This window comes from Hirundo rustica, chromosome 10, assembly GCF_015227805.2.
Source record: "Hirundo rustica isolate bHirRus1 chromosome 10, bHirRus1.pri.v3, whole genome shotgun sequence".
Lineage (NCBI taxonomy): Eukaryota > Metazoa > Chordata > Aves > Passeriformes > Hirundinidae > Hirundo > Hirundo rustica.
In genome coordinates this window covers 8495412-8523288 of record NC_053459.1, presented here as the reverse complement: position 1 = coordinate 8523288, position 27877 = coordinate 8495412, and the positions used below count along the sequence as shown (strand labels likewise).

Below are 27877 nucleotides of genomic sequence, written 5' to 3'. Positions count from 1 at the left end.
CTATATTTTATAGCTAACCTTAATCGCATGAGGGCTCCTTTTCTTACAGTCACCAAGTCTCATTACAGACATAATTATTACTTAGTAAAAAAGATTCAATTACTTAAGCATATGCAACCAACAATGCATATCAAACTCCTGTGAGGAAATAGCCAGAAGTTTTTATCCGTATTTGGGATAAAATATATGTATGACCACTACATGAAACAGATCAATAAAGTTTCCTCTTGTCAGGACAGGACCAGCTATCACAGGCACTCTGAAATTTGTTCCTAAAGCAGCACTGATGTTTCTAAGCAACTGTGCCCAGCAAGTTGTCATATAAAGCCACAGATATTTTACAATTATTTTCAAACAAAATATTTGTGCATCTCAGTCCCCTAAGAAGTCATTTGCTTCCAGCTGAACACAAGAAACCTGTCCTTTCTGAGTGCCTTGTGCCCGTGTGCTGACAGGAGTCCTGCTGATGGCCAGGCGCTCAAGGGCAGCTCACTTGCCACGCTTCACCCTCGTGATTCACCGGCCTGCAATTCCTCCTCGACACTCCCAGGCTAAAGCAGCCGCGGGTATTTCGGGCTGAAAACAGTGATACTATTGCACAAAGGGCTTAGCTAAGGAGCAGCGTCAGTTGCCCAAGCGCATTCCTCGCAATTAAAATTTCGAAATGGAGCGCTCGGATTGAGATGCCACCCTGACCTCAGCCGGCCCCCAGGCCCAGGCCGCGGCCTGCCCGCGCTATAAATCACTCCCTGCGGACTCGAATTGCAATAGCCCCAGGGCTTCCTCGCAGCTCCTTTGAATGCACAGCCCCAAACTCAGCGGCACAACTCATCTACTCCCCGCCGTGGCGTGGCCAGGGCGGGTCATACACGGCTTGAAGAGTGGGAGACGGGAGGTGCTGCAGGAAAGCAGAGCTGGAGGCACATCCTTACCAGGACTGTGTGCATCCCTGTGTAGAGCCTGCTCAGACACACCAACGTCGAAAACACAAACGCTGCTGCCAGGCCCAGCTCGAATGGATACTGTGAAAAGGAAAAAAAATAAAAATACACCCATTAAACCAAGCAGCTGTACTGACATAAGGATCTTGTACTGGGAAGAGGCTCCTGAGCTGTACTTTCCCCAAGAGATTAATGTGACCTGATCCCTCCTCGATCAACACACAGCCCTCTAGAAGGTCATTTCTCTACCTGTGCTGCCTGCTTCTGGAAGATCTGGTCTCACTGTGGAGAACTCTGCGAAACAGATGGTAATTGCAGAATTGTTCCCTGCAATATCTACCTACAGAAATCATGTTAGTGTTAAAGAGCTTAAGGAAAAAGGCACAGCATGCTGTACAAGCCATGCCTGAGGTAGCCCTGCAGTCTCAGCTCAGCCAGGGGGATTGTGACAGCTGCAGAGTCTGACCAGGAGTGTGATCGATAGTCAATGGGCTGAGTGAGGAGAATCAATGTCTGGGCTGAAACCACAATCCAGCTCTCAGAGCAGTCAGGACCACTCTTCCCCCTGACACTTAAAGGTTTAATCATCTTATGAAGCTGGTTTTGCTTAATACCCTCTCTGAGTACCCTAAAAACATGGAAAGAAGCATTTAAATAAATCGACATTTAAAAATTAAAAACCACATCTGGTAAAGAATAAGCTTAACATATTAGTCCATAATCCACTCATTCAAACCCTGAAACTGAGTGGGCTGCTGGGCTCCTTTCAGTCCATAAGGGAGATTTTCTGTAAAAAATAAACCAACTCGAAATATAAATAAATACAATTAATTCATCCAATTTGACACAAAGTCTCCATCTTCTGCCAGAGGCTGACAGCTGACCAGGGTGGCCACAGGTCAGCACAAAAATGCTTCTGTGGAAATTCTAAGCATAACAGCTCTCTTCTGACCCTTTCCCCTGGCATACTCCAGCCCCCTGAATAGAGAGCTCAGACCCAGCTGCAGATGTCACTCCCAGTTCATAAAACACATTTTTTCCTCATTTCTCTAAGCCTTTGGAGCATTTACACCCACTTGACTCCTCCCTCAGCAGGCAGCCTGGGAGCTAGTCCAGATCAGTAACTGATGATTAGGGCATCTTGAGAAGATAGCAGCATAATGCACTGGGAGATTTTTCCGTCCTAATAGAGGCAATTAAACCATTTAATTACTTGACAGCAGCTTTATTGTTTCATGGCAGTTTCCAAGAAGCACAAGACAGCCTGTGAAGAGCTGTGTGTCCCACGGGTCACTTGTGGATTGAGGAGGAGGTGGTGCTGACCAGGTCTTCTCGGTAGCTCTGACACTTGGGACGGATCTGGCCTTCCAGGGCTGACAAATATTCCCTCTTATGGCTCCTTGTGCCCATCCCACTGTTAAGCCGCTCTGACTAGTCACCACACAGGGAGCAGGAGCCCTCTTGGTTACATGGGTTTATCCCCTGAGAGGGCTGAGAAACATTCTTAAATACAATGCAGGCAGGAAGTTATTATTGCTAGAGTACAGGAAACACAGGCTTGGATTCATTAAACAGAATGAAAACAGTCATCATGCAGAAATGAGTTTCCAGGAAATAAACTTTTCAGGAAGATGATGAGGAAGAATGATGAGACTTCCCCAAGCAGCCTACAGCCCCAGTGCAGTGAAGCTCTGACAAGCAGGCTTCCCAATCACGTCGTGTGCTGTTAGTCTAACACAAGTTAGAGCCAGGGGATTTCCAAGGATGGTTTTGCTTTCATACACAAACAATGTGACACAGAGCTCCTTTGGTTTCCCTGGGAGCCAGCATGTCCTGATGTGCAGCGCTGACATGGGGTGAGCACGAAATGCTGTGCTCCTTCCCTCCATGGTCACCCCACGTGCAAAAACAGAGTGAACCCACCAAACCACACTAGGGCAGTGCAGCCTGCCAGCAGCTCTGAAAGGAGTCCATGCAGAAAAAAAAAAAAGGACATGTCTACTAAATTTCTTTTTGTGTCTATTATTGACCAGCTGCAGGTAAACACAGGGAAAAATACACATCTGTGAAAATAAATACAGAACTCCTCTGGAAGTAGCAACATCTTTGAATTTATGAGGCTCGCTAGAAACAGATACAGGCTTATCTTTTTTTAATGTATCTTCTTTTTCTTCTTCTGTTTTCTTTTTGTACCCCTACCTTGTACAGGTTCATGGTTGCAATGAAAAAGGAGAAGGAGATGGCTGTAGCTGCCATGGCGTGGGTGGATGGCATCCCATACTCCGCATTCGTCCTCATCTCCAGCTTCACGACAGGTGGTGACAGGGGCCGAGGCCACTTCAGGATGTCCTTGGAGACCTGGCCTATGTACATCACTATCTGGGGACAGGAAAGGCCACAGGGCTGTCAGTCAGCACAGGCAATCCCCATGCAGTCCACCCAAGAACCACCTGTGTTCCTGTGCTTTTTCTTGCAGAATCCACCCCTCCAAGTGGAGAATTTATCCCCTGAATTATTAAAGGGGTTTCCATTAGCTCAGCCAGCTAAGGAAGTGGCGGTTTTGCTGCACTGTGTGGTAACCTGAGCAGTAGTGGGACCAAAAGGAGGGCTGGCTGATGAGATTCAGCAATACAGCACAGTGTGAGACAGACAGCTGGCTCCCACCCTATGTCAGAGAAGTTTAAGTTTCCTCCCTCTCCCTTACAACCCCTCTCCTGGAAGAAAACAACCATAAGAGAAATTTTTCCACCCCTGCCTTTGAATCACTGCCTTGCCCAGCTGTGTCCAGCACCAGCTCCTCCATTCCCAGCAGCTCCCACTCCACCCACTGAACCCAGTGCTGCAGGAACCCTGCTGGGATGCACCACCCATGTGGTTATTAAATGACAGCCTCGGCATCCTTGCAGAGGCAGCAGAGGGAAAACTGGACTAGTGTCATGAGGTACCCAGTTCTTCTGCCTCACTCCCCGGTAAAAGGATTTTATTCCCTGCTTGGAGAACCAGAGATTTAAGCATTTGTTTGCACCTGAGCACAGCAACACAGTGCTTTTAGGGGAAATGTCACGTTCTCAGGTCAGCAAGGGAAACAGAGGCAAGGAGCAATGCTTATCCAGTATTCCTGGGAGGTGCTGCCCATCCAGCCATGCCCAGGGCATCTTTGGCTCCTCAGCACCCTCTTCTCAAAGGCAGCAGGCTCCCAGCATCATCCACAGTGAGGACATCTGAGAAAAGTTAACCAGGCTGTCCCTGCAGGATGTACTTGCTTTCTGTTGTAGCCCTCCTCCCTTTAGATAATGTAGCCACACATAGGCAGAGGAGGCTCTTTAAAGCAAAGCCAAGCAAACTTTTTTTTTTTTTTTAATACAAAAATCAGGTTAACTGGTGTCTACCATGAAAGCTCAGTTGCTGTGTGAGACAGCTTGCTTTTCTGCTTCTCATGCTTCCACCAGCAAAGGAGGGGGCTTAAAATAACATCCTTCCCTTGCTACTGGTGTTGGCCATATGCTGGAACAGCAACACGATCACCCACTGCCACATTTGTCACCAGGCACATTGCATCCCTCTCTCTCCCATCAGCCATTTAAACAAATGGTTTCACATTAAAAGAGAGATGGCAGGATTCAGGATTCTCAAGTCAGGACCAGGTAAATCCAGTCCCATTTCTCCATTCTTCTCTCTACAGCAAAGCACACGCCAGAGAGTGTTAGACTTACAGCCAGCATCAGGGCCTGCTGGAAAAGTGACTGCTGCTGCCTTTGCATCCTTTATCCCTCATCACGTGAATCACGTTACTGCCTTATTACCAGCAGCAGGTGGGATAGCCCTGGCAGCTCCTATGGACACATGTGGCACAGGGAAGATGGTGAATACCCTGCCCCAGACCGTTCACAGTGAACAAAGGCTCAAGGAACAAACATCTTTTAAAAATCTACTGTGTGGGTTTATTTAGTTAATGCCATCAGTTTCCAAATGGATGCGGGCACATGTTTGGAAGTTAATTAAATTCCAGGGTTGAAAGAAAAATTACTCTCTCCGGGAGAACATAAAACATTGAGGCTGCCATTTGTGATACCATCTGAGAGGCAAGGTAGGATGAGCCAGTTTATCAGCAGTCCTCTGTAATAACGACTTCCACTTGTGGAAGTATTATTAGCACTAGAACGTAAGAGCATTGCAGAAAAGGAAATGAGTCATCTCAAAAATGAAGGCTATGCTAGGACTCCTGTGATGGTGAAAAACAGACTGAATGCTGGAGGTGGGATGGGTAAGTGAAAATACCAGGCATCCTCACAACATCCTCCCCTTCCTGGCATCCCTGATTAAATTCTGACTCTTCTACTTTTTAGAAACACATGGTGTAGATGGCAAGGAGAGGTAAGACTACCTTCATAAAACATGCAGGGGACTCCAGGATCTGCCCAGACTAAACACTGATCCCTGAAGCACCAGGCCTTTGCCTTTAGCTTAACTGGGTAAAGCGCCTGTGACTTTACACACATCATCCTGCATTATGTGGCAGAAACAACATCTGTGGGTGGGGTAGAACATCCCCCAGCGGCTGATCTGGCAGGCTTCCCGAAACAACGATGGCAGGTGCACATGGCTAAAAGCCACCCTGCACAGGTGGTGCTCTGTGCCACCTGCACCCCATGGGCTGTGCACAGCGGCTGGAGCTGCAGGGGCACGGCACTGCCCAGGCACTGCCCAGGCTGCAGGGGCATGGCACTGCCCAGGCTGCAGGGGCATGGCACTGCCCAGGCACTGCCCAGGCACTGCCCAGGCTGCAGGGACATGGCACTGCCCAGGCTGCAGGGGCTGCAGGGGCATGGCACTGCCCAGGCACTGCCCAGGCTGCAGGGATATGACACTGCTTAGGCTGCAGGGGCTGCAGGGGCACGGCACTGCCTGGGCTGCAGGGACATGGCACTGCCCGGGCTGCAGGGGCACGGCAGTGCCCAGGCACTGCCCAGACTCTTTGCTCACAGCATGACAAAGCAAACAGAGCTTCTGCCAGGCCTGCCTGCCCTAGGCAGTGGGGTGCCATCCCTGGAGACAGCCCTGTGCCACAGAGCAGGGCAGGAGCAGCACTAGTGGGACTCATCCAGCAGTACCCACCTGCACCCTTCTCTCATGCACATCCGTGTTTTCCCAATGCAATGAAACTGGCTTTGAACACTTCCAGGTTAAATCCTTGCAACAAATGTAAGCAGCAATAAAACAAAAAAAAACAAACAAAGAAACAAAGAACAAAAAAAGCCCCAAAACTGTAAGCAACTTACACCCAAGACCTTCCTCAAACTCTGGTGCCTACCACCACAGCTTGGCCAGCCTGTGCTGAGGGCAATAGGCAATAGCAACCCTTTACAGTAAGCCAGGACTCCAGGTGAAGAAGAGGCAAGGCTTTATTGCCACTTTGGCTGAACAGCATTACATTTTACTACACAAAGGCAATTGGCAGTTGCTATAGCAGCAAGACAGCCTCTGTAGTCTTTTTCTGAGAGCTTCTTCTAAATTTGCTCTGAGTCATATATATGGTCTATCTCCAAAAATACTTCTTCACCTGAGCCTTTTCATCAGGATAAACAAGACAAATCTACTTTTGTATTTTAACAAATCTTGCTTTGGTGAACAACTACAGAACCAAATTTGGGGCATTGGCATCCAGCCAGGTGTGGATACCTATTCATTTGTTCCAACATCTGCAGGAGGTCCCTCTGAGGTGAGAGGCTGCTCCCCTCCTGAGCATCTGCATGCCATGAGATGACCTGTTTCCCTGACATTCCCACACCTCTGGTATGTAAGTCAACCATCTAAGGGGAGGTCTTTCTCACCTGGGTTCTCAACAGGTGTTGTCTGGCATTTGCAATGGTTTCCCCTCACTCCTCACATGCATCACACCCATGACGAGAAGCAAGATTTACCAGCACATGGAGCAGACAGACACAATTGTGCCAGTTCCCTGTGCAGAGGCATGGCAGCACTGCCACAGAGTGCAGTTTCCCCTGTGGAACATTCCTGTGGCAGCTGCCCAGACCCCGAGCCTGGCAGGATTGAGCAAACATGCTCAGTGCTGCAGGTGTGCTGTGTGGGGACATCCTCCTTCATCCCTGCCCTGCTACAACCTCTGCTCAGGATGGACACACCTGACCCTCCCGCTGGCATATGAGGGTCAGGAGAAGCAATTCTTTTTGTATTCTGTAATATTTCAGCTAACAAAGGGATCATATTAGTTTTCGACTTCTGATTTTGCGGCTGTCCTTATCCTCATTATTGATCTATTAAAAGGACAAGACAAAATTCTAGAGAGAACACACGGTCAAACAGCATTGGCCACTTCTTCCCTGAGACTCAGTGTGGCAGCCTGACTTTGAATCTGCTGGTTTAGCTCCAAAATAGAAACTCTATAACGTGTCTCTAGAAACCCTGGCCTGCAGCAGTATATGTCATCTTCCCAGAAAGGAAATTCACAGTTTGAAAATGATGTTACTTTGTGTTTCTTTCACGAGCACTGTGCACTGATAGGAGTGACCAAGCACATTGAAGGGGGGGAAAAAAAGAAAAAAAAAAAAAAAAAAAAAAAAAAAAAAAGAAGGATGCACTATTAATAAACATTTGCAGATTAGTCAAGCAGAAGTAAAGACTGTATGTGGTTGCTGAGGCAGGCGTGACTTTGATTTAGCATACAGAAATTAAGCCAAACACCCAGCCTGCACTGTTGTTCTCAGCATCCCCCAGGTTAAGTGACCAGATAAACACTGCAGCAGATTCTAGCTGTGCCCGTGTCCCTCGAGCATCACTTGGTTCAGAGCGAAAGAGGAACAGGGCAAGGAAGAGCACGTTCTTGTGGAGGTACTCCTCCCACCCCCAAGTCGATGCCAAGAGCTAAGGCTTGGCTTCAGGAAAGCACACCATGAAAGTCACTGAGCAGCACTGTTGGCCCCTTGCCCTGGCAGCAGCCCAGGATGGAGGAAGCCCTGCAGAGCAGAGGAGCCCCAGACACCGTCAGCCTGGGGCTCTAAGCCACCCTCAGACCGTCCTGCTCCCCATCCCCTCCTGAAGCTGGGCTGGGATCCTCCTCGAGGCACACACACCTTGTGGGAGAGCATAGCTGGCTCTCCTACAGCTCCAGGACCTGCCATTTCCAGCATGGGTAGTGTTTCCCAGAAAATACATCAACCTTGTGCTGGCTGCACAGGAACTTTTCACATTTATCAAGGGTTTGGCCAGGGTCAGTGTGACATTCAAGGTCGCATTCAGCTGGTGGGATGCTCAAACCCATGGGCTGGAGCAAGTCCAACAGGTACCCAGCTGGTCTCCAGCCCAGACACAGCATGGGCAGCTTCCTAAAAAGGTTTTTTTAATATATATATATATATATATATATATATATATATATTTCAGTATGTAGGACTTTATCTCAATTCAAACTTCAGGAACACAAAACCAGAATAAGATTAGTAGAACCTCGAGTGTCCAGAAGCCACAACCAGCCAACACCCTAACACATTCACTCTGTCTTTAAAAGAAGCCTTTAGACAAAATCTGTAAGGTAGTTGAATATCTTATAAAGGGCTTAGAGAAGGAAATTTGGGTCCAGGCTTCTGGTAGCAGGGAAGAGTACTGTCACATTGATCTGGTTTGTCATCTAACATCTAAAACTGCCAGACTGTTACACCTGGAAGTTCTATTGAAATACAAAATGTTTCCAATTTAAACTTAACCTTAAATGATTCACAGCCTGTCTCAGTTATGAAAGCCTTTTTGGCACTTTTTCTTCAAGGGTGGAGTACAGCTACCAGCTCTTACAAAACTCCCTTTCAATCAACACTTTATCAACTTGCACACACCATTTATTTTTGTATTCTGACATGTAGTTACTTATGTGCCTGGATACAGTTTTACATGTTCTTGTGCAGTGCAATATTTGGTGCTTCAAAGAGCTTGGCTTTCAAGTGACTGTGCTTGTCAGCAGTTCCAGGCTTGTTTTGGTGAAGTGTTGCAAAGGCACTAAAACTACTAAGCACATAAGAATTGTTAAACCCAAAGTTTGCTTCCAAGTGTGTTTTCAATCGCTGCACAGCAATATCAGTGGCATCACAATCCCACGTAAACTCTTGCTGATTAGGAAACTCCTGGTTACCCTGAGAGGGGGTTCAGAGCTCATCACTGCTGAGTAACTAAGTGCTGACAGCCTGTAGAAAACTTCCTCTGAAAAGCAAGATGGGAAGCTGAACTGCTATGGATCCAAACCCAGGACCTTCTCAGACTTGCTGAAGGTGTCCCTGCCCAGTGCTGCTCAGGGAGCCCCGAGGGGCACACACAGCCTGGCAGCACCAGACTCCCAAACTCTGCCTTCCTTCTGAGGTGCCACGTACCCCTGAGTCAGCAGCTTATCACTGTCACATGCCAAAAGCTTCCACACCTGCCCCAACAAAGTCTATGCTGGCCAGCTCTTATTTACATTGCATAAAATAAAGTTTATAGCCTATAAAGAGGTGTGTCCTGAGGGGGGGGGGGGGGGGGGGGGGCAATATTTCCAGGCATGCTGAATAGCAAACTGAAACAATAAATATTTTTTCCAGGTCTCTGCCTTTGAAATTCCATACCAAAAATAAAGATTTCAAACCTGAAGCAGTGCAAAAGGTAAAAAACAAATAGAAACGAAGTGAGCTTGCACTTCTCGAGCTGAGATGTGCAGTAAATTTAAAGTACGTTTGGGGACTGTGTGAAGCTATTTTTCATCTCTGCGCTTTCTGGCTGAAACTGCAAGAATCACAGGCATCAAAGCCTTGCCTATGCAGTTTCAAGAGTGTTTACTTGAAATTGCTGGAGAAGAGAAGCAAAGACACCAGGGTACCTTTATTACTGACTCAGCACCTTGCTCAGAGCTTTCATACAGTTATTTCCTCCGTATGTCCACAAAGGTAAAGATAAGGGTAAAGCCTGCATATATACTCTGAATCTTCAGAGGCAAGGCCCCATGGAAGCACAATGTGCTGCTTTAAGCTGCCAAAGCATCTCAATGCAACCACAGTCAGCATTTCCCACAGCCATCCACCTGGACAGAAAAGCACAAGCAGCTGGCTCTGGGGACCCAGGGCTGGGGAAGTCATTCAAAGGTTCCAAGTCCACTCCTCTGCTGCTGCTGAAATAAACTCCTTATAATTTTTCTTTCTGCCCTTCACCCTTCTAGAGCTATTTCACAACCTTTGGCTTCAACTGAAATTATTTATGACTGCCTTATGCATGTTTCTTCTTGTGACTGTAGTTTTATTTTAAGAAGCTTCTTCCTTCCCATGGTTTTTGCAGCCAGCCCCATTCTCTCTTCAACTTCATTTTGCTAGGGATTTATCTAAGCTTTCGGTCTCTGCTCAGAAAATAGTCTGTTCTTTAATCATCCCTGGCCCTGCTCCAATTTGAAATTATCTTTCTCAAATGGGGGTGACTGGCTCCGCATAAACTATTACAGATAAGATGGCAGGAAGTCTTTGCAAACAGCATTATTGCTGCTTTAATTTTTAAGGGAAGAAACTCCCCTGAATCATCCCAGGACATCAACATTGTCATTTCCAGCTTGCAGCAGAAACTTTCGGGTTTAAATGGGAAATAGCACAAAAAGTACCACCCTCAGCACCACTTTACTTCTCCAGAGCAACTTCTCCTGGCCAGTGGTGTCACCCTCTGTGTCACCAACATCCCTGCCATGTTCCCAACATATCTGTGTGGGCTCTTGAAAAAGTAATTGCCGGTCTACTCTCTTCCTGCTCAAGAGCTTCAGTAGCAACCTTTCCCCATCCTGAGCACCCTCTTTAAAGGGGAACTACTCCAACCTTTTCCTTAGAGCTCTCCCTTTGATGGCAGTTCCTTTCCCTGGATGGATAAGAGCCTTCTGCAGAACATGCCTGGGTCCTGCAGTTATCCCTTCATGCTCTTCCCAGCCCTCCATTCACAGCTGTTGTCAGACACTTTCAGCCTGCCTGGATTTTTACTGTCATCTAACACAGTTCTTCCAAGCCACACACCATCCTCATGCATTCAGAAGCACTTCTTAAAAACTCCATCACCAAACCCCTCCAATTTAGTTGAAAGCACAGCTTTGTCCCACTGACACCTTGGTGTTTCCCATGCAGCTGAGCCAAATGTCACATCCATCACCATGGCATCTGAGGCCAGGCTGGACAGAGCTCGGAGCAACCTGGTCTAGTGGAAGCTGTCCCTGCCCACGGCACAGGGAGGGAAATTGGAGATTTTTAAGGTCCCTTCCAACCCAAGCCATTCTATGATTTTATGACTCTGTTAGACAGAGCAGCCCCATGAGTGCCAGTCTCTGCTCACCAGCAAGAGACCCTCCCAGCTGAGCATGGCACAGCATTAACACATGGCCTGCACAGTTTTAGCCATTTCACAATTACGTATAATTAATGTTTTAAAAATAAAGATTGTTGCAAGCTCGTGTATTTAAAATAGTTTCCCCTTTTCAGCATAAAGTGCAATTCCACAATTCAATAAGTGAAAAATAATATTAATTGTCATACTATCAGATGTTTGAATATTCTAATAAAGTCAGACTAGATCTGGCCAATACTCAGATGAACTCCATGTGAGGAAAAGGCAAGGCAAGTGTACAGAAATGCATGTACAGAACACCAAAGGCTCTTTTTTTTGAGCAATATGCAAATCCAGAAGGCAATGACTACCAATTTTCATCTTCTATGGCACATTTCCAGAAGCTGTAGGTGTACTCCTGGCCAAAACCCAGCTCTAGTTATACTGTGTCCACCTACTTCTAAATTTCATCTGCAAGTTATTTTTCATGTTCTCTTTATAAAATGTATTGACTAAGGTTACTGGCATAGAGAAACTGATGTCTTCTGTCTAAGACCAGGTGTATTTGAAGTGTAGGACCCAATTCAAGTTGGTTTTATTATTTCTTATCATATTATTTGGTCAAAAGATAAAATATTATTAACCACAATTGACTAGATCATGGAGAAGCTTCACTGTAAAGAAATAAACTTGGATATCATATTTTTACCAAGCTTCAGGTTCTTTAATCAGTGTAGATTGATAGTTGAACCTCCAGGCTTTGCCACCTGGCAGAGGTGCTCCCTACCTCCCCTCTCTGTTCTAAAATGGTTTTATTTGGGCAACAATATCTGATCAACACCAAGATGAGCAATAGCAGTGACAAAACAGGCAGTCCTGGCCTAAAGTGCCTGGTTGTCTCCTGTTTTTTCAGAGTTACAATGGAAATACATTATTCTGGATACCCCAAACCCATGCTGAAACAATGCTGAAGTCAATTAATTTGTGAATGTTCTCATATTAATAAAAATCAATGTTTTCAAGCCTTAGCCTTCAACAGACAATCTGATCCTCCCCCCCTCAAGTGACTGCAGAAACACCCTGCTTATTCCACTGCAACCTGGATATCCCCTTACCATCAGGTTTATAGTAATTTCAGCCAAGCCAGAACTACATGAAATTACACAGAAGAAGTGAGAATAAGAGAAAGATATCCTAAAGTGGGGGCAAACACTGAAATACTATGATGCATTGGGAAGGGAGTGTTTGCCCAAGTGTTCTGTGCAAACTTTATCAAAAGCAGCTCAGTCAGTGATTGTGCTGAAAAAAAGTCAGACCAAGATGTGGCAGAGATGAAGAAATCCTGAGTCAGACGATGCCTCTTGCTTCCTCTCTCAGTACTGCAATGCCTTTTCTTCCTAAACACAAGCTACACCTCAACAGAGTTGGTGCTTCTTTTGTTTGAAAGGTTGTTCTTGCTCTTAAATATTCATTTACTATGGATACAGAATTAAAGTTTAATTTAATCATAGAAATACTTACAGACCAAACAATTATCATTCTTCTAGACACAGAGTGATCTATATTCCAGTAGGTAAATGGAAGGAAAGTGATATAAAAAATCTCTTCACCCAAAGCAGCTGAAAACTTGAACAAGTAGTAGTAGAAGTAGTTCTTCACAATATACTTCTGTCTGCAACCCTGGAAATGAGAGAATTTCATCATTTTAGTCAAGTAGAAAAATATAACAAACAATTAAAATATTATAACTGCTACAGTTCCCAGTCCCTAAACCAAACAATTTGTTATAAGAAGTGTCAAGAAATGAAATTCAACTTTTATACTAGAATGAAAACTGTATGATAGCACAGCTCCATTTCCTGCAGAGCAGAAATCTATTCACACTAACTAAGGCAGCAGTCACATGGACAAAGACTTTCAGGAGATGGGATCAGCCTTTCCTCCAGGGTAATCTGGTGTATTCCATTAAAGGTACTGACACTCTAAGTTTGAAATTTCTACATCAGTAGACAAAGCCACCACTGCTTTCACTGGAAATGCATTTTGAGCTGAAAAGCTTAAACTGCAATTACTGAACTACTTCATTTAAAATTTACCTCATTACAGTCCCTGAAATTTGCTGCCAGGTGCCCTTGACAAAAGCCCTCAACACTGAGTTATTCCATGTGCCTCCAGCCCCGAGCTCTGGGGGGCAGGAGCTATGGGATCACCCCACACAGAGGTGCCACAGCTGGAAGATTCAGCTCCTCCGTGGGACTGGGCTCAGCAACCACTGCTGCACCAGCAGATCCAGGGGAACACAAGGACAGAGTGGGCAGAGAAAAGAGCTGCACCTGTCACCGGCAGATTTTCACTGCAACGTTTTAAGAAACAGCCACAAGGTTCTCTTTTTAAGCATTATCAGTAGATACATTGCAAACAGTGACACTTTAGCACTTTTTTTATTCATTTTATTTAGCATGAAATTTCATTCAGTCTCAGGCTTTGGCAGCCAGATGATTTTATTAGATGTACCCCACCTAACATGCTTGTTTTCCTTCTTCCAAAAGGTGACACCCAGCCCTCCAGAGCTGGGAAGCACACAACAGCACACATTGCTTAGGCCATGGCTTTGGCCACTTGTTCAATGTATCTGGAAAAGGTTTGCTGCTGCTGCCACGTGGGACTAGGACACCACTAAGAAGCCTCACTGTGTTTGCAGGAGCAACAGGCAAGTGAATCACATTTTGTAGGTACATCTGTCACTTCAGGAAATAAGGAGATGGAGAGATAGACAGACAGACAGGAGTTTTAATTCAGGGGAAGAGCAAAGGATCCAATCTAGTCTCACTGCATCTTCCCCAAAAAACTAAAAATATGTACATTGGCTCTGTAAATACAAGATGAAAGAACTTCCTAAAGTTGAGAACTGAGAAGGGATCATGAAGGTCTCAGCACAGACACACTAAGTTAAGATACAGCTTTGGTATAAGCTTGTAAAACTCTCCAAATAGGAAAACTGTTATGCTTGGAGCTGGCTGTGTAGCTAGTTTACTAAAGAGAAACTCTCATCCTACATGCTAGTGAGAAAACAAGAATTGTCTAAGGAGTCTAGACATGCACTTGTAACTCATTGCAAAAACCATTAGAAGTTTCAGTCTCTTCATCTGCTTTTAATGCAGAGATGAGGCAAACTGCATGGAAATGACAAAAGCAAGATGGAAAGAACTTGGATCCATTCAACTGTTATAGAAAACCCCATAGGCTGAATTGATTTTTGTACCAATAAACAGAAAAGATGAGTCAACATTTTTTGAAACGCCGGGGTCAGAGGAGTGGTTCCCCCATCCAGCAGTCACAGAGGTCACAGATGAGTTCCTGGCATCCCTCTAGGATAACAGCTCTGTGCTGTGGCTGGCTGCATGACAGAGCAATCAGTCTGAGTGTCTCAATTCTCATCTGCCACTCAGAAAACACCCCCAGAGCAATTAGCAACTGCAATGCTTCTGTCTGAGATCCTGAAACTGCATTTGGTGACACTTAACACGGCCCCACAGAAACCCTCTACTGGCACCACTGACTCCTCACTTAAGCATTAATCTCCAAGGTATTGGGAATTATGTGCTTGTGTGCTTTAGCTCAGAGAGGATCAGACACATCCCTGAGGTAATGCTTTTATACTTGTAGCCTCATGGGATGAGGGATAAAACTTTCTAATTCCAGTAAGTGTTTGGTGGGGGAAAGTGAGGTTTATCAGGTTCGAAAAGAAATGTGGAGTTAAAATATTTCCAGGTTGGAGACAGGTCCAAGTCCTTCCACATGAATCTTACAACCTTTCTTTTATTTTCTTTCATTCCTTTTCTATCAGAAATCACACACACATTTGGTTGGGCTTTTTGCACTTTTTTTTTTCTTTAACTCTACACCAGCAGTAGTGCACAGCCAATGTGTGACAGGGGACAAACAGAGCCTCTGACACGATGCTAGCAGCCACAGAAGTGTCACAGAATCGTTCCACTTGATGCTTGGTAGTGTGTGGCAATAAAGTGATGTTTGCACTTATTGTGATCCCAAGGCACTGTAAGTACAGCAAGCCTCCTCCATGTACCTTCAGACTGCAATTAGCTCACATTTACTACCTACACCCACTGTTTCTGCAGAAAGCAGAGTGCAGTGCTTTGTGTCTTCCCTTTTTATTCTCATTCTAACCCCAGTGCAGAAAAATCCATTATTTGTGTTAACATCTTCTAACATTCCCAGTAATTTATTCAATCTCTAATTTTAAGTAACTCCTATCTTTAGACTCGGTTATTCTTACTGTACTGCAGTGACCTGGTGCCTCCCACGATGCCTGAAGCCCTTTCAGCAAATCAGCCCTTCCATCCATCTCCACTGCTATTCAGTCTGGATCAGAGAGGTTTTAATGGCCAGCAGTTAAGGCTGTAGATAAAGTCAGAATTTTTACAGCATTTCAGAAGCAAGGTGCAATAAGCCTCAGCACTCACGGACACAGAAGACAGGTAATTTCACAAAAATGACCCTTCTCATCAATTGTAGAGTATCTATTTTGAAAAATCTCAAGTGCTCAGACTACAAGAATCTCTCATGGATGTGTGAGTCGCCATAAATAAACTACCCAGCTATTGGCACAGAAAATGGCTTTTCCAGGTCATCCCACATTTACAGTCCCTGCACAGGGCTGGGTCACCCACACCAGGTGCTGCCACAGCACCCACCCAACCTCCCTGGAGCATTCCCAAAACATTCCTCCAGGGCCAGCAGAGCAGGGCAAACCAACACCCTGGTGGCTCTGGGGATGCAGTAACACACAATGACACAGCATAGGAGGAATCTATCATTTTAGAAATGATGTATATATGTAGTGTTCAGCCTTCAAAGCTGAAGCAAAGGAATAGCAGCTGAGCTGCTAACATAATAGATTAAAAATGTATTTTTTTTGGGCGGGGGGGGGAAGTAGCTGTGCAAAGTTGCTACTTGCAACTCTTGTGCGAGATCTCTTGTCAGAGAGCAAAGCAGGCCCCAGCTTTTCCTGCCCTGTCACTAGAGACAAGCTGTGCACATCTGGCTTCTAAGGCTCAGTCTGACCCAGAGATCCCATTAACCAACACTCTGTTCTCAGCTCTCAATTACTTTGGATCTTTCAGAAGATGTACATGTTTAATTGAAGTTCTTGAAGTCCCTTGCTCCCCTTCCAACAGAATTGCCTTGCAAAAGATTAGGACTTTCCCTCCCAAAGTCCCCAATTAATGCATTACATACTTTTCACTTCAAGGTTTTTTTAATGTGGAAAAAACCCAAAAGGTTCTAAATTTAAAGAAGCCACCAAAAATCAGGCACAAAAGTAAAAAAAAAATTCAAAAGTTCCAGTCTAGATGTTGCTGTACAGAAAGGCAATATAAATCAGACAATTCACCCCTACAGGGCTGAACTGTTTAGAATAAAACCAGTGGGGAAAAGCCTTCTGTACTGGAGTATTCTGCATAAGCAGACAGTTTTAAATCACTTTACGTTTATTAACTGTACCAAGCTAAAAAAGGAACCTATCAAGTCACATTTAAAAAAAAAATGAAATTAGATTTTGGAAAATAAGGAAGAGCAAACGCCATGATTATCAAAGACTTCTGCTCTTCCATCCAACTGCACAGCTGCACACCAACCCCACGGAGCTTCCTGAAGCTCCTACAAGCAGCCAAGGGCAGCCGATAACACTCCAGCCCAATGCATTCGCCTGCCCTGGGAGCACCAAGGCTGCAGCCCATTGCTCCACGGGGAAGGAGTGGGGTGGCCAGGGAACAGGGGCTGTGTCCAGTGGGAGATGCTGCTGTGGCCATGAGCCCCTCGCTGGGCACACAGCACCCATGGTAGGGTGCAGGGGGAGCCAGCAAAGGAGCAGTACAGAGTCATGGGAGCAACTGCAGAGCTGTCAGGAGACACCAGGGGCAGGACAACAGCACACGGAGACCACAAAGTGCACACAAAGAGCCCCAAGGCACCAAAAATACACCTGACCAAGATCATACATATGTGCAGCTTCCCACTCTGTTTAAATGCTTTAAAACAAGTAATTGATTTTTTAACCTCTGCAGAACGTGAGGCAGCCACCTTTCAACAGCTGTCCAGGTTTACAGAGTATTGTTGGAGGGACACCTAGAGCCAACCAAAACCTCAGAAATGCGGAGATGGAGACAAAGAGAAATCAGAAGAAAATCCTCCTTAAATGCCATAAAATTTTGTCCAGCTCTGCTGGTGGCAGCAGGTCCTTGTTGACCAGCACACAGAGGACACATCCAGCTCCCAGCTGTTGTGCAAACAAAGCTGCAGACACTCCTGGTCTAATGAGCAGGGATGTGGCCTGGAGCCATCAGCTGATGCAGAAGCGAGACAATCAGTGCATGAGATGTAACAATGCTCAAGCTTCAAGACAGAGTCACAGCACTCTGAGTGGTTGCAGGTAAAGAACCAGCGAGGAGCCTAAAAATCAGGCAGAATCCTGGTAGCATTTCAGCAATTTCTTAACTCATTCCAAAAGGTCATTAGATCAAACCCTCAGCAAGGCACAATAGAAAATCTGCACAGCCAACAGCAGCAGGGATGGCTGGAAGCAGTCAGGCTGAAAGGGGCTATGCTTTGCCAGACCAAAGGCTGACACCACCCAGACAGGCAGTGGGAAAGGTCTCCCACCAATGCTGTCACCCTGGGCACCATGGTGCCCATCCAGTCACCACATCTTACATCAGGTTGTGTTCATCCAAAGTCTCCCTTCAGCCTGTAAAGGAGGATCAGCTGAGACAGATACACACATCAACACATCAACACACACCCAGCACACTGGAGCTGGAATGGGTCCAGAACACAGTTAAGAGAGTTCAGTTTGTGTGTGAAGATTTGGTTTTTTAATCTTCATATTATTTCCCTTCCACTTTGGTTAGTAGTTGGGAGATAGACTGAATTACAGGTTTTATTTCTGTACCTTGCTCTAGAAGTAACACCATAGCCTCCTTCCTTGTGCTGAAGAAACACACACAGAAGTAACAGAATTTGCCAAGTCTATATTTAAATATAAAGTAGAATAACGTAAGTCTAGAGTTGACAGAGCATTTTTTTTTAGGCAATTAATAGGAAGAATCAAGGAAAAAAATTGGTTACATTATCTTCCTTAAAGAAAGCTGTCTTAAAGAAACCAAGGTAAGTCTCTTTCAGATAAAAAGGGGAGTGGCTGCTGAGGAGGCTGAGGTTGCTTCTGAAGGACCATGCCTGCAGTCATTGGAAAGGACAGCCTCACATTTCCTGGCAGACAGCCTAAACCAAGGCTGGTCCAGCTTGTCCACCAAGGATGGATGGCTTACACTCCCACCACTCTGGAAGAAGTTTGTCTAACCTGTCCTTACTGAGCCAGAGGTGGAAACTCCACTGCTTGCTCCAGGCAATCTCCAAGTGCTTTGCTCTCCTGCCACCTAGCCTGAAATTTTCTTGCTGACACTGAAACCTATGGCTATTTCCTTATCTACTGCAGACAAGGAACAAATTGTTTCCTTCCTGTGAAGGCTGACACAGGAGAAGGTTGTTATAAGCCTTCAAAAATGACATAACTGTCCTCTCTTCCACTCCCTAATCACCTGGTAATTCTTTCAGGGGATACTGAGCATTTTCCAGACACAGTCACTAACATGCCTGTCATGAATTCCAGAGCCCAAAGATCAGATGTGACACTTCAGCACCAGTGAAGAAACAGTCCTGCACAAGGTCATTCATTTTGTGGGCAGTTTTCAGAGATTTGTCACCATTGAAGCATATCAAACCCGTGGTTTCAAACAACTTTTTCTCCATGAAAACTCTACCACATCTATTGTTCCGTTCTGCAATTGGGGCTACACCTGCTTCTTCAATAAGGATCTTCACCTGTTGAATAGAAGTCAATTTCCAACCATACCTTCAGCTCAACAAGACTATTTGACTTGTGTTCTCCTCCTCCAGCCTAACTGCACCTTCTACTAAATTCATCTCACAGGCATCGTGCCCCTCACACCTATGTTTCCAGCTAGTGATTTCCACATGGCTCTGAAACCTGTTCTGAAGAGACTCTCATCACTTTCCATCAAAAGGTGTCCATCGTGGCACTCAAACTCTCAGCCATTTAACTTCCTATATTCCTTTCTTACCAGGTGCCTGGACAGTTGACATCCACAATTCAAAGAATCATAGAACAGTTTGGGTTGGAAGGGGACTTTTAAAGATCCTCAAGTCAAACCTCAAATACTTCAGAGTTTTTGCTTGCTGCTAGGAAAAAGGCAAGACAATCTGACCTTCCTCCACCCAGTGGTGTCACTTGATCAGAATTGTGCTTCACCTCTTTTCTTGCAGTATAATTCTGAGGAACTCCAGTAGATCTACCTTCCACCATGCTCTTCAGACTTTTGAGCACACCTTTCCAACATGGAGGGTAACGCCCCTGCATTTATTTCCTTGCCTGCTCTTTATGGAAAGCTGTTCCTCTCATGGTCATTCCAGTTGCTGGAGTAACTCCCCAGAAGCCCAGTTCTGATACTTTTGTTATGAATCATTGATGTGTGTCGGCAGCATTTTTCTGCCAAGAAAGCTGCACAACACCAGCATAAATAGGGCCGTGCACTTCTCCTTGATGAGCTCACCTCCTTCATTCCCTGAGCCCTGCTCTGCCAGGCAGAGGCTGGGCAGGTTGGACACGGCCGTTTCAACTGCCCTGACAGATGTGGTGGGTGAGCCTCTCGCGCGCTTCAGCATCCTCCCACATTCCAGGAAGAACTGGCCAATTTGTGCAATATGGAAACTACAGGGCAAGAGAGGGAAGGGCAGAAGGAAAAGGCTTCCTTCCTCCCCATTTTACAGTGGAAGAACAGGTTTATTTAATTGCATTTTAATTTACGAGAATTAGACAGCAATTTTGTGGGGTGCAACACAGCCTGCACCTGGAAATGTCTGAGGAAGGTATTTTAAGGGTTAGGCAGCACCAGTGTCTGTGGACAGAGGGAGGAAAAGGCAAGTTAAGAAAGAGAGAAAGGAAGTTTTAGGCAGTTCAAAAAGATGGGGATTGCAGCTTCAAAACATATATCAGATTCCTCTGAAACTTACTATACTTCATATCTCCAAAGGTACAGCGCTACTAAAACTGTTTATGGGTAGAGGGATGTGCCACAAGACAGCAGTTTTCCAGCAGCACAGCAGTAGATGGTCACCCTGCCCACACACCCACCCATCTCCCTCAAGCACCACCACCTCTTAGTTCTGACTTCCTGCCAAAAGCAAATGAGTCAGTGCTCCTAGGACCTGCATGGCTGCTGCACACCCAAGGTGCTCTGCAGAGATACTGGGGAGGAGGGATGGGGAAACTCTCGCACACTTTTGCCCCAGCACACCAGGTCTGAGGAGATCCTCCAGAGAAGCTTAACTTAACCTAATCCAACTCAACAGAAGCTTGCAAGAATGGCCAGTGACCATGGAGAACCAGGACTTCACTGCTACATTTCTTTTCAGAGCAAAATCTTGTTCTCATGCTAAGATTTATTTTAGAAATTAACTATAGCCTGGAAGTTTGACACCATAGATTAATCACTTGTTTCTACACAGCAGCATAATGAATCCAGTCAGCTAATTTTGCACAAAGATTAGTTCCACGGCAGAGGTCTGTTCTGAGAGGCACAGAGCAGCAGGGCTTCTGGAACACAGAGTAACACCATACCATTTTCAGACAACTAAACTATTTGCTTTAATCTCTTACAATCAGACACCAGCACAGGGTGAAGTGACTTCTTTGCCAGCAGGCAGTTCCAGGATTTGAGTCAAAGAGCAGTTTCCTAAGGTAGTACCAAACAGAGCTTTGGGTTAAGCACCATCACAAACACACAAGTGCCTTGTCCATGTGCTTCCAAAAGGCACAGAGCCCTGTGAGGAGGGAGCGATGTGTTCAACCTGCAGCTGTGGCTGTGGAGAGGCACATGGGAGGACACCTCAGCAGACAGCCCGCCCCTGGGAGGAGAGCTGCAGATAAAGTGTTCTTAATTCACTTGCTGCCTCGTTATTAGTTGCAATTAGTGCAGGCCATGCTGATGTCAGCTCTGTGTCTGATGGAGAAACACACAAGGAGACCAACATGTAACCTGATGTCGCCAAATGCTGCTTCAAGGCCTGGATCTCCTACCCCACTGAATGAGCCGCTCTGTGCCACAGCCCCCTTGGCACAGCACTGGTGGCACTTTTTGGCAGGTGCTTGCAAGCTTTAATACCTCAGTCAGTGCCAGACCAAAATTCACCCTGGCACCTCACACCTGCAGGTGATACGGGTGTCAGCTGCCCGTCCATAAGGACTCCCTTCTCCTCCCTAGGCTTTCTCTCAGTCTTTTGCTTGCTCTGCCCTCTGCTTCATGCCACAGATCCTGGTGGGTGGGCTGTGTATCAGGGAACAGGTTCCTCACTGCTAATGCCTCTGGGCATTTTCCACTGCAAACATCCAGGCTTTGCTCTTGTGGCACAGCTGAGGTGTCTGACTCTGACTCCTCCTGTAAAATAAAGTACCCCAACGCTCTCACTTTGCAAAGGGAAATGGCAGTGGGGAACACTTCAGGGACTACAACTCAAACTGGTTGACTTAAGGAAGCAGTTATAACTCCATCCAGTGGAGCAAGCTGCAAAGAGGATAAAAATGACCTGGTCTGGGGTGATAGTGACCAATTCCTGTGTGCCAGAACCCCCAGGCTCAGGGAACCCTATTAACAGTGGCTTGCAACTGCCAGTTGTCTTCAAAAGGAAGGATTAAACATATTTTTATTTATTTATATCTAAATATTTCAAAAGTTAGTAATGAAATAAATCGGCAATTTAGCTCCATATTAAAGCATTTACAGCCCTCTACATCTAGACCCACAGCAGTTTACCTTGGGTTAGTAAGTTACAGGTGCTAACCAAACTGGACTGATATGAAACACTTTAAAGCAGGGAAATAAACAGACATTTTAAATGAAAATTTCATTGTTTAGACAACACTACCTGTACCCTCTAGAGCTCAGATTTACTTGCCATAGCAGTCATTCGTTACCATTCAACTGCCTAGATACCCCATACACATTCCCTGCAGAGCATAAAAACAAGAGAAATCGAAAGAACTGGCTGTCCAAAGGAATTTTCCAGAACACATTTTCTCTAGCTTGTCTGTTAAATCTACTCCTGTTCTCCAGAGACCCAAACAAGAAAAATGACAGCAGATTAACTTTTATTATTCTGTTTGATATCTGAACTAATGGCCCAAGACATTCAGCAGAATTATAAAGCAGTAAGTGGCTCACCTCCAAGCACTGGAATTAATCCTAGGATCCTGACAGCTCCTCATTATGAGGTCCAGTGGCCTCCAAAACGATGACTCAGGCTGTGAGCCAGGAAGCACTGAGTCATGGAGCACATCATCATCATCATCGGTGTAAGGACCCAGGCTGCCAGCACGGCCCCTCGTGTGCCCCCGTGCCAGCACCCACTCTCTCAGCAGCAGGCACCACACAGGGTATCTATTGCAATCAGCAGAGCTTCACAAACTTCTGTCAGCTTCAGGTGTTTCTGCAGCAAGATCCTGAAGATGAAATGGTACAAACAGCACTCACCTGCCTCTGCAGCCTGCTCTGCAGAGGGGATGCAAGGCTGCTCTCTGAGGAGAAGCAAACCCAGTGCTCACAGATCCTCACAGGGTTGTCACACGCTACCTGAATCTTGGATGTGACTCTGCTATCATCTTCCAAAGGACGGGCACTCAGGGCTGGCCAAAACCCTCTGATGAATCCATCTCATTCATCTAGATTAGCACTATCCCTTACTGGCTGCTTAAACCTCAAACCAAGAGCTGGACACGTGCAGGATGGTCGAGCTCCCTGGGCAGATTAAACCTCAAACCAAGAGCTGGACACATGCAGGATGGTGGAGCTCCCTGGGCAGATGAAACCTCAAACCAAGAGCTGGACACGTGCAGGATGGTGGAGCTCCCTGGGCAGATGAAACCTCAAACCAAGAGCTGGACACGTGCAGGATGGTGGAGCTCCCTGGGCAGATGAAACCTCAAACCAAGAGCTGGACACGTGCAGGATGGTGGAGCTCCCTGGGCAGATGAAACCTCAAACCAAGAGCTGGACACGTGCAGGATGGTGGAGCTCCCTGGGCAGATTAAACCTCAAACCAAGAGCTGGACACGTGCAGGATGGTGGAGCTCCCTGGGCAGATTAAACCTCAAACCAAGAGCTGGACACGGCAGGATGGTGGAGCTCCCTGGGCAGATTAAACCTCAAACCAAGAGCTGGACACGTGCAGGATGGTGGAGCTCCCTGGGCAGATCAAACCTCAAACCAAGAGCTGGACACGTGCAGGATGGTGGAGCTCCCTGGGCAGCCACGGCACAGCAGGGAGATCTGAACACGGAGCACTGGAGCGATGCTGGGGAACGTGAGCCTTGTGCTCAGCCCATTGAAACATGAAACTGGATCTCACGTTTCCCCAGCTGCAGCTCCAAACTGAGGAGCTTCCAAAAGTTCAGCTGTATTCTCTAGAGGGACAAAGCGTTAGCACTTGGGGCAGAAATGCCTTGCTGTCCCTTCTCCTAGCAGTGCTTGTGGGCTTTTTTCACACAGGTTTGCTTCTCCTGCTGAACCCACCTCAGCTACCGCCAACTTAGTGCTGCATCGAAAGGGAAACAATACAAAACAAAGTAAGCCTGCAAAGGAATTTAAAATGAAAAAGCAAGACTCTGAGGCTGATACAAAAATCTATTGCAAGGGACCTTGAAGACAGACCTTGACTCAGGCTCTAGAGCGAGCACACTTCAAACGACCAGCCATCCCATCACAGCAAAAACAATGTTTTCATCTATATCTTGCAAGTAATTGACCACATTTTTGGGGACTGTAATACGTCTGAGATGGACGTGCAGTTTGTACCTACTTTCTCTGTTTCTGTTACCATCACCTGGCTGTTATTCTGGTTATTATCCTCCTCACCTACGGCATGAGCAAGAACCATACAATCACTAGACATCATCGGGCAGTTTGTAAACATTGTGCCAGTTTGGAGCAGTTCTGACAGTTAAGGAATAACTACAGTGTAAACATGAACTGTACTCTCTCAAAGGCAGGAAGACAGATCTCGAGATGATAAAGCACCTGGGAGAGGAAGAGTGGAGAAAGACAAACAAATCTCTACAAAGAACTTTGACTAGAAGGTTGTTTTTTTTTTTTTTCCTTTGTACTCTTTCATTCAGGCTATCAACTTCAGGAGCAAAAGTCCAGGAGATTAGAGATAAGCAAAACTCCACTTTTTAAATATATGTGGCCTTTATTTGGCCCCTCAAGGTACACCAGTTTCAGGTAGTAAGTCGGTGTTTTAACAGCAGAGCTTGAGAGTTTCCTACAAAGCATCAGGAAAAGATACCTTTTAGCTGTTTCAGAAATAACTTCTTTGTGAAACACGTTAATAATAGAAAGCAATACAGAAAAGAAACTAGTATTAGCCAGAGACAGGATAATTACAAGAAGTTGCTCTCTTGTCTTCTGTAGTAATAAGCCCAGACAGTTTCTCCACTAAAAAGCCATAGATTCAATATCTAGTCCAAGCCAGGATGTAAACCCAGTTAGTGTGTTGGACTGTCATCCACAGACACCAGAGTTTGCATTTGAGGTATTAAAAAGTGATTCTAAATGATCTGGTAACCAAGGAACATTGAGAACATGGGCTAGGTGACTGACTCAATATTTAAGAAACACATGCAGCCACAGCTGTCATGTCTAAGCATTTCATTCCTCATCTCATCTCATGGCAGCTCCTGTGGGCAGGCAGGACTGATTTACAAAGATTCAGAAACACAGCCACTCATGCTGCTGCTGGCCACTGTAATCAGGCCTTGTGGCTTTTTTTTTTTTTTTTTTCAAACACACATTTAAACTCCAGGTTATGCATAAACAGAGACAATGAATCATGAGCAGCACACCTGGCACAAATGTATGCAATAATTAAAAGCCTTCTTCTTCTAGAGGAAGAGCTGTTCTGTCTTTTTACCCTTTTGAGACATCTTCTCTCCTCTCCATGCAGTATGACATCTTCCCCTACCAGGTGTGTCCATCCCCTACCAGGTGTGTCCATCCCCTCCCAAACTGCCACCAGCTGCCAGCCCTGGGCTCCCTCTCCCCAGAGTCTCTCCAGCTGGGCCACCCTGGCACATGATCCAGCCCGCGTCAGATGTAGGAGCCTGAGAGCTCACACTGAAGAAAGGGGGAATGTCTTGGAGACATGGAGCGGTGGCAGTCCCATTGCCCAGTCAGCCATTCACATCTTCCTCACTGCATGCAAAAAGCTCTGTTTGTACAGGTATAACCTAGTGGTTGTCTAAGGACTTATACAGAAGAACCTGAGAACCTTGTGGTAGTAAAGACAAAGCAGTGTGAGAGTTATTACCTTATAGAAATCAACTGTCCTGAGGACAAGGACTTTGAAACTCTCAGGGAGGGATGGATGAGCACAAGGCTCCAGGGGGGAGATGTAGGAGTAGCACTTCAGCACCTTTCTGCAAACACCTGCAGCGAGCAGCAAGAAAACACCACTGTCCATAGAGAATTCATGGCCAAAGAATTTGCTATGTAAATGAGACTCCTAAACCTGCTTATTTACAGATACAACAGGGTAACCCCAGGTCCTTTGGAAACAAAGCAGGGGGTCTGAGCCTTAGCCTAAGGGAGATCCAAATTCACCTTTCACAGTTCTTGTCGGTTTGCAGAAGACCCTCCTTATAAAAATGGACTTTTCATTTCCAGTTTCAATTAAAAGGAACATAGAGAGGCTGTCTTTATAATTCTAGCACTTCATAGAAACACTGTTCAATCTATTACTCTCATCTCCATTTTAGGGGTGTTTGAATCCAACTTTCATGTTTCAGAAGCGAGTGTCATAATTGCGTGGAAACAAACCCTTCTGCTTCTATCTCTGAGTTTCATGGAGTCTCACCCACAACACATTCACCCTTCACATACAGGTAATTGTGCCTTACTTCATGAAACCCAAAACAATTGCTCAAGATGAGCAGCTACATTCATGGAGCATTAACTTGCACAGGATTTTAGTATCAACACTGCTACATGAACTACGTCACTGTTCAAAAGAAAGCTGTGACAATAAATCTTTTTGTGAATTACCTGCATAGTTTACCCCAAATAGAGCTTACTGTTGTTCAGAAGTGAACAGGCTGGCTTATATTTAATTGAGAAAGAGTCAAAAAGCAGCAGCTAAGGAAGAATCTTAGATGCTTGAAATGGCAATCAGAACACTGGATGTGGAACAGGGGAGAGTAAAATAGTATGGAAGGGAGGACTGATAGAGTCGTGACGTTCATGTTTATGCTGCAAATAGAGTTTGGAAGCCCATTATCACACCTGCTTTCCAAAAGGCACCACAAAGCGATCTGCTAATGAATTCAAGCCATTACAGTACGAGAAAAAGCAGGTCGTCCGACCTGTACACATGGGTTGCATCATACCCTTCCCTGTTCCCTTCTGATACACAGGGGAATTACAGACCGTGCCGGGAAACGCCGCCACCTGCCTGGCCGGCGGGGAGCCGAGCCTGTGTCCGTGGGCACCCGGGCCGCGATCAGCAGGGATGAGGAGCTGGGAGCCCAGAGCGGGCAGCGGGGGCCGTGGAGCGGGCACAGCCGGGGACAGGGCACAGCGCAGCAGCGCGGCGGGTGCGCGCCGCACGGAGACAGAGCCGAGGAGCAGAGCTGCTCCCTCCCGGCCGCGTCCCGGGGCGAGGCTGCGGTGCCCCCCAGGCCCTTCTGCAGGGAGCTCCCGCTCGCACCGACCGCCCCGTCCCGGGGGCGTCGGCGATGGGAGAGCCCAAAGTCGCCTCCCCGGCGGGGCCGGGATGCAGCCGGGCTGCGGCAAGCGCGCAGCCCTCCCCGCTCTCTGCCCGAACCCTTTTCCCCTCCTCCCGGGCGGGCTGCGGGATGCGGGGAGACCCTCCCGGGGCGTCCGTGCGCGCACGGCGCCGGGGCGGCTCTGCTGAGTCACAGCCGGGCCCCCCCTCCGCACTCACCTGCGGGCCGCGGCCGCTCCGCACCCCGCCGGCCGCGCAGCGCGGCGCGCCCGCTCCATTGCAGGCGCCGCGCTCCCGGGGCCCCTCCGCGGGGTCGCCGCTGCCGCCGCCCTCCTCGGCGGCGGGGAAGAGCCCGCAGGAGCGCTGGAAGCGCGCCACGGGCTGGGAGCCGCGCAGGGTGCCCAGCAGGCGGGCCATGCTGCCGCCAGCCTCCGCGCAGCGCGGCCCCAGCGCGCCCCGCCGGCCGCGGGGCCGCGGGCAGGTGCGCCCGCCCCGTCCCGCCCCGCACAGGTGAATGACCCGCCCCGTCCCGTCCCGTCCCGCCCCTCCCGCACAGGTGCGATGCCCCACCCAGCACAGGTGTGATGTCCCTCCCCTCCCGCACAGCTGTGATATCCCTCCTCTCCCGCACAGGTGCCATGTCCCACCCAGCACAGGTGCGACATCCCTCCCCTCCCGCACAGGTGTGATGTCCCTCCTCTCCCGCACAGGTGCCATGTCCCACCCAGCACAGGTGCGATATC

The 27877-nt window shown here is 46.9% G+C and overlaps 1 protein-coding gene across 3 annotated transcripts in view; it reads right to left on the bottom strand.

Moving 5' to 3' along the window:
- SGPP2 (sphingosine-1-phosphate phosphatase 2) overlaps window positions 1-27551 on the bottom strand; it is a 35038-nt gene extending 7487 nt beyond the window's left edge. The window contains exons 1-7 of one of the 3 annotated variants that reach the window (XM_040074811.2): window positions 27354-27373; window positions 25722-25840; window positions 22991-23951; window positions 22583-22860; window positions 12789-12947; window positions 3141-3320; window positions 933-1022 (exon numbers count right to left, since the gene is read on the bottom strand). In XM_040074811.2, the coding sequence (XP_039930745.1) occupies window positions 933-1022; window positions 3141-3320; window positions 12789-12806 (288 nt within the window). In that variant the 5' untranslated portion in view covers window positions 12807-12947; window positions 22583-22860; window positions 22991-23951; window positions 25722-25840; window positions 27354-27373. The other 2 variants (XM_040074810.1, XM_040074812.2) reach the window with 2 other exon arrangements.
- Window positions 27552-27877: the final 326 nt, after the last annotated feature.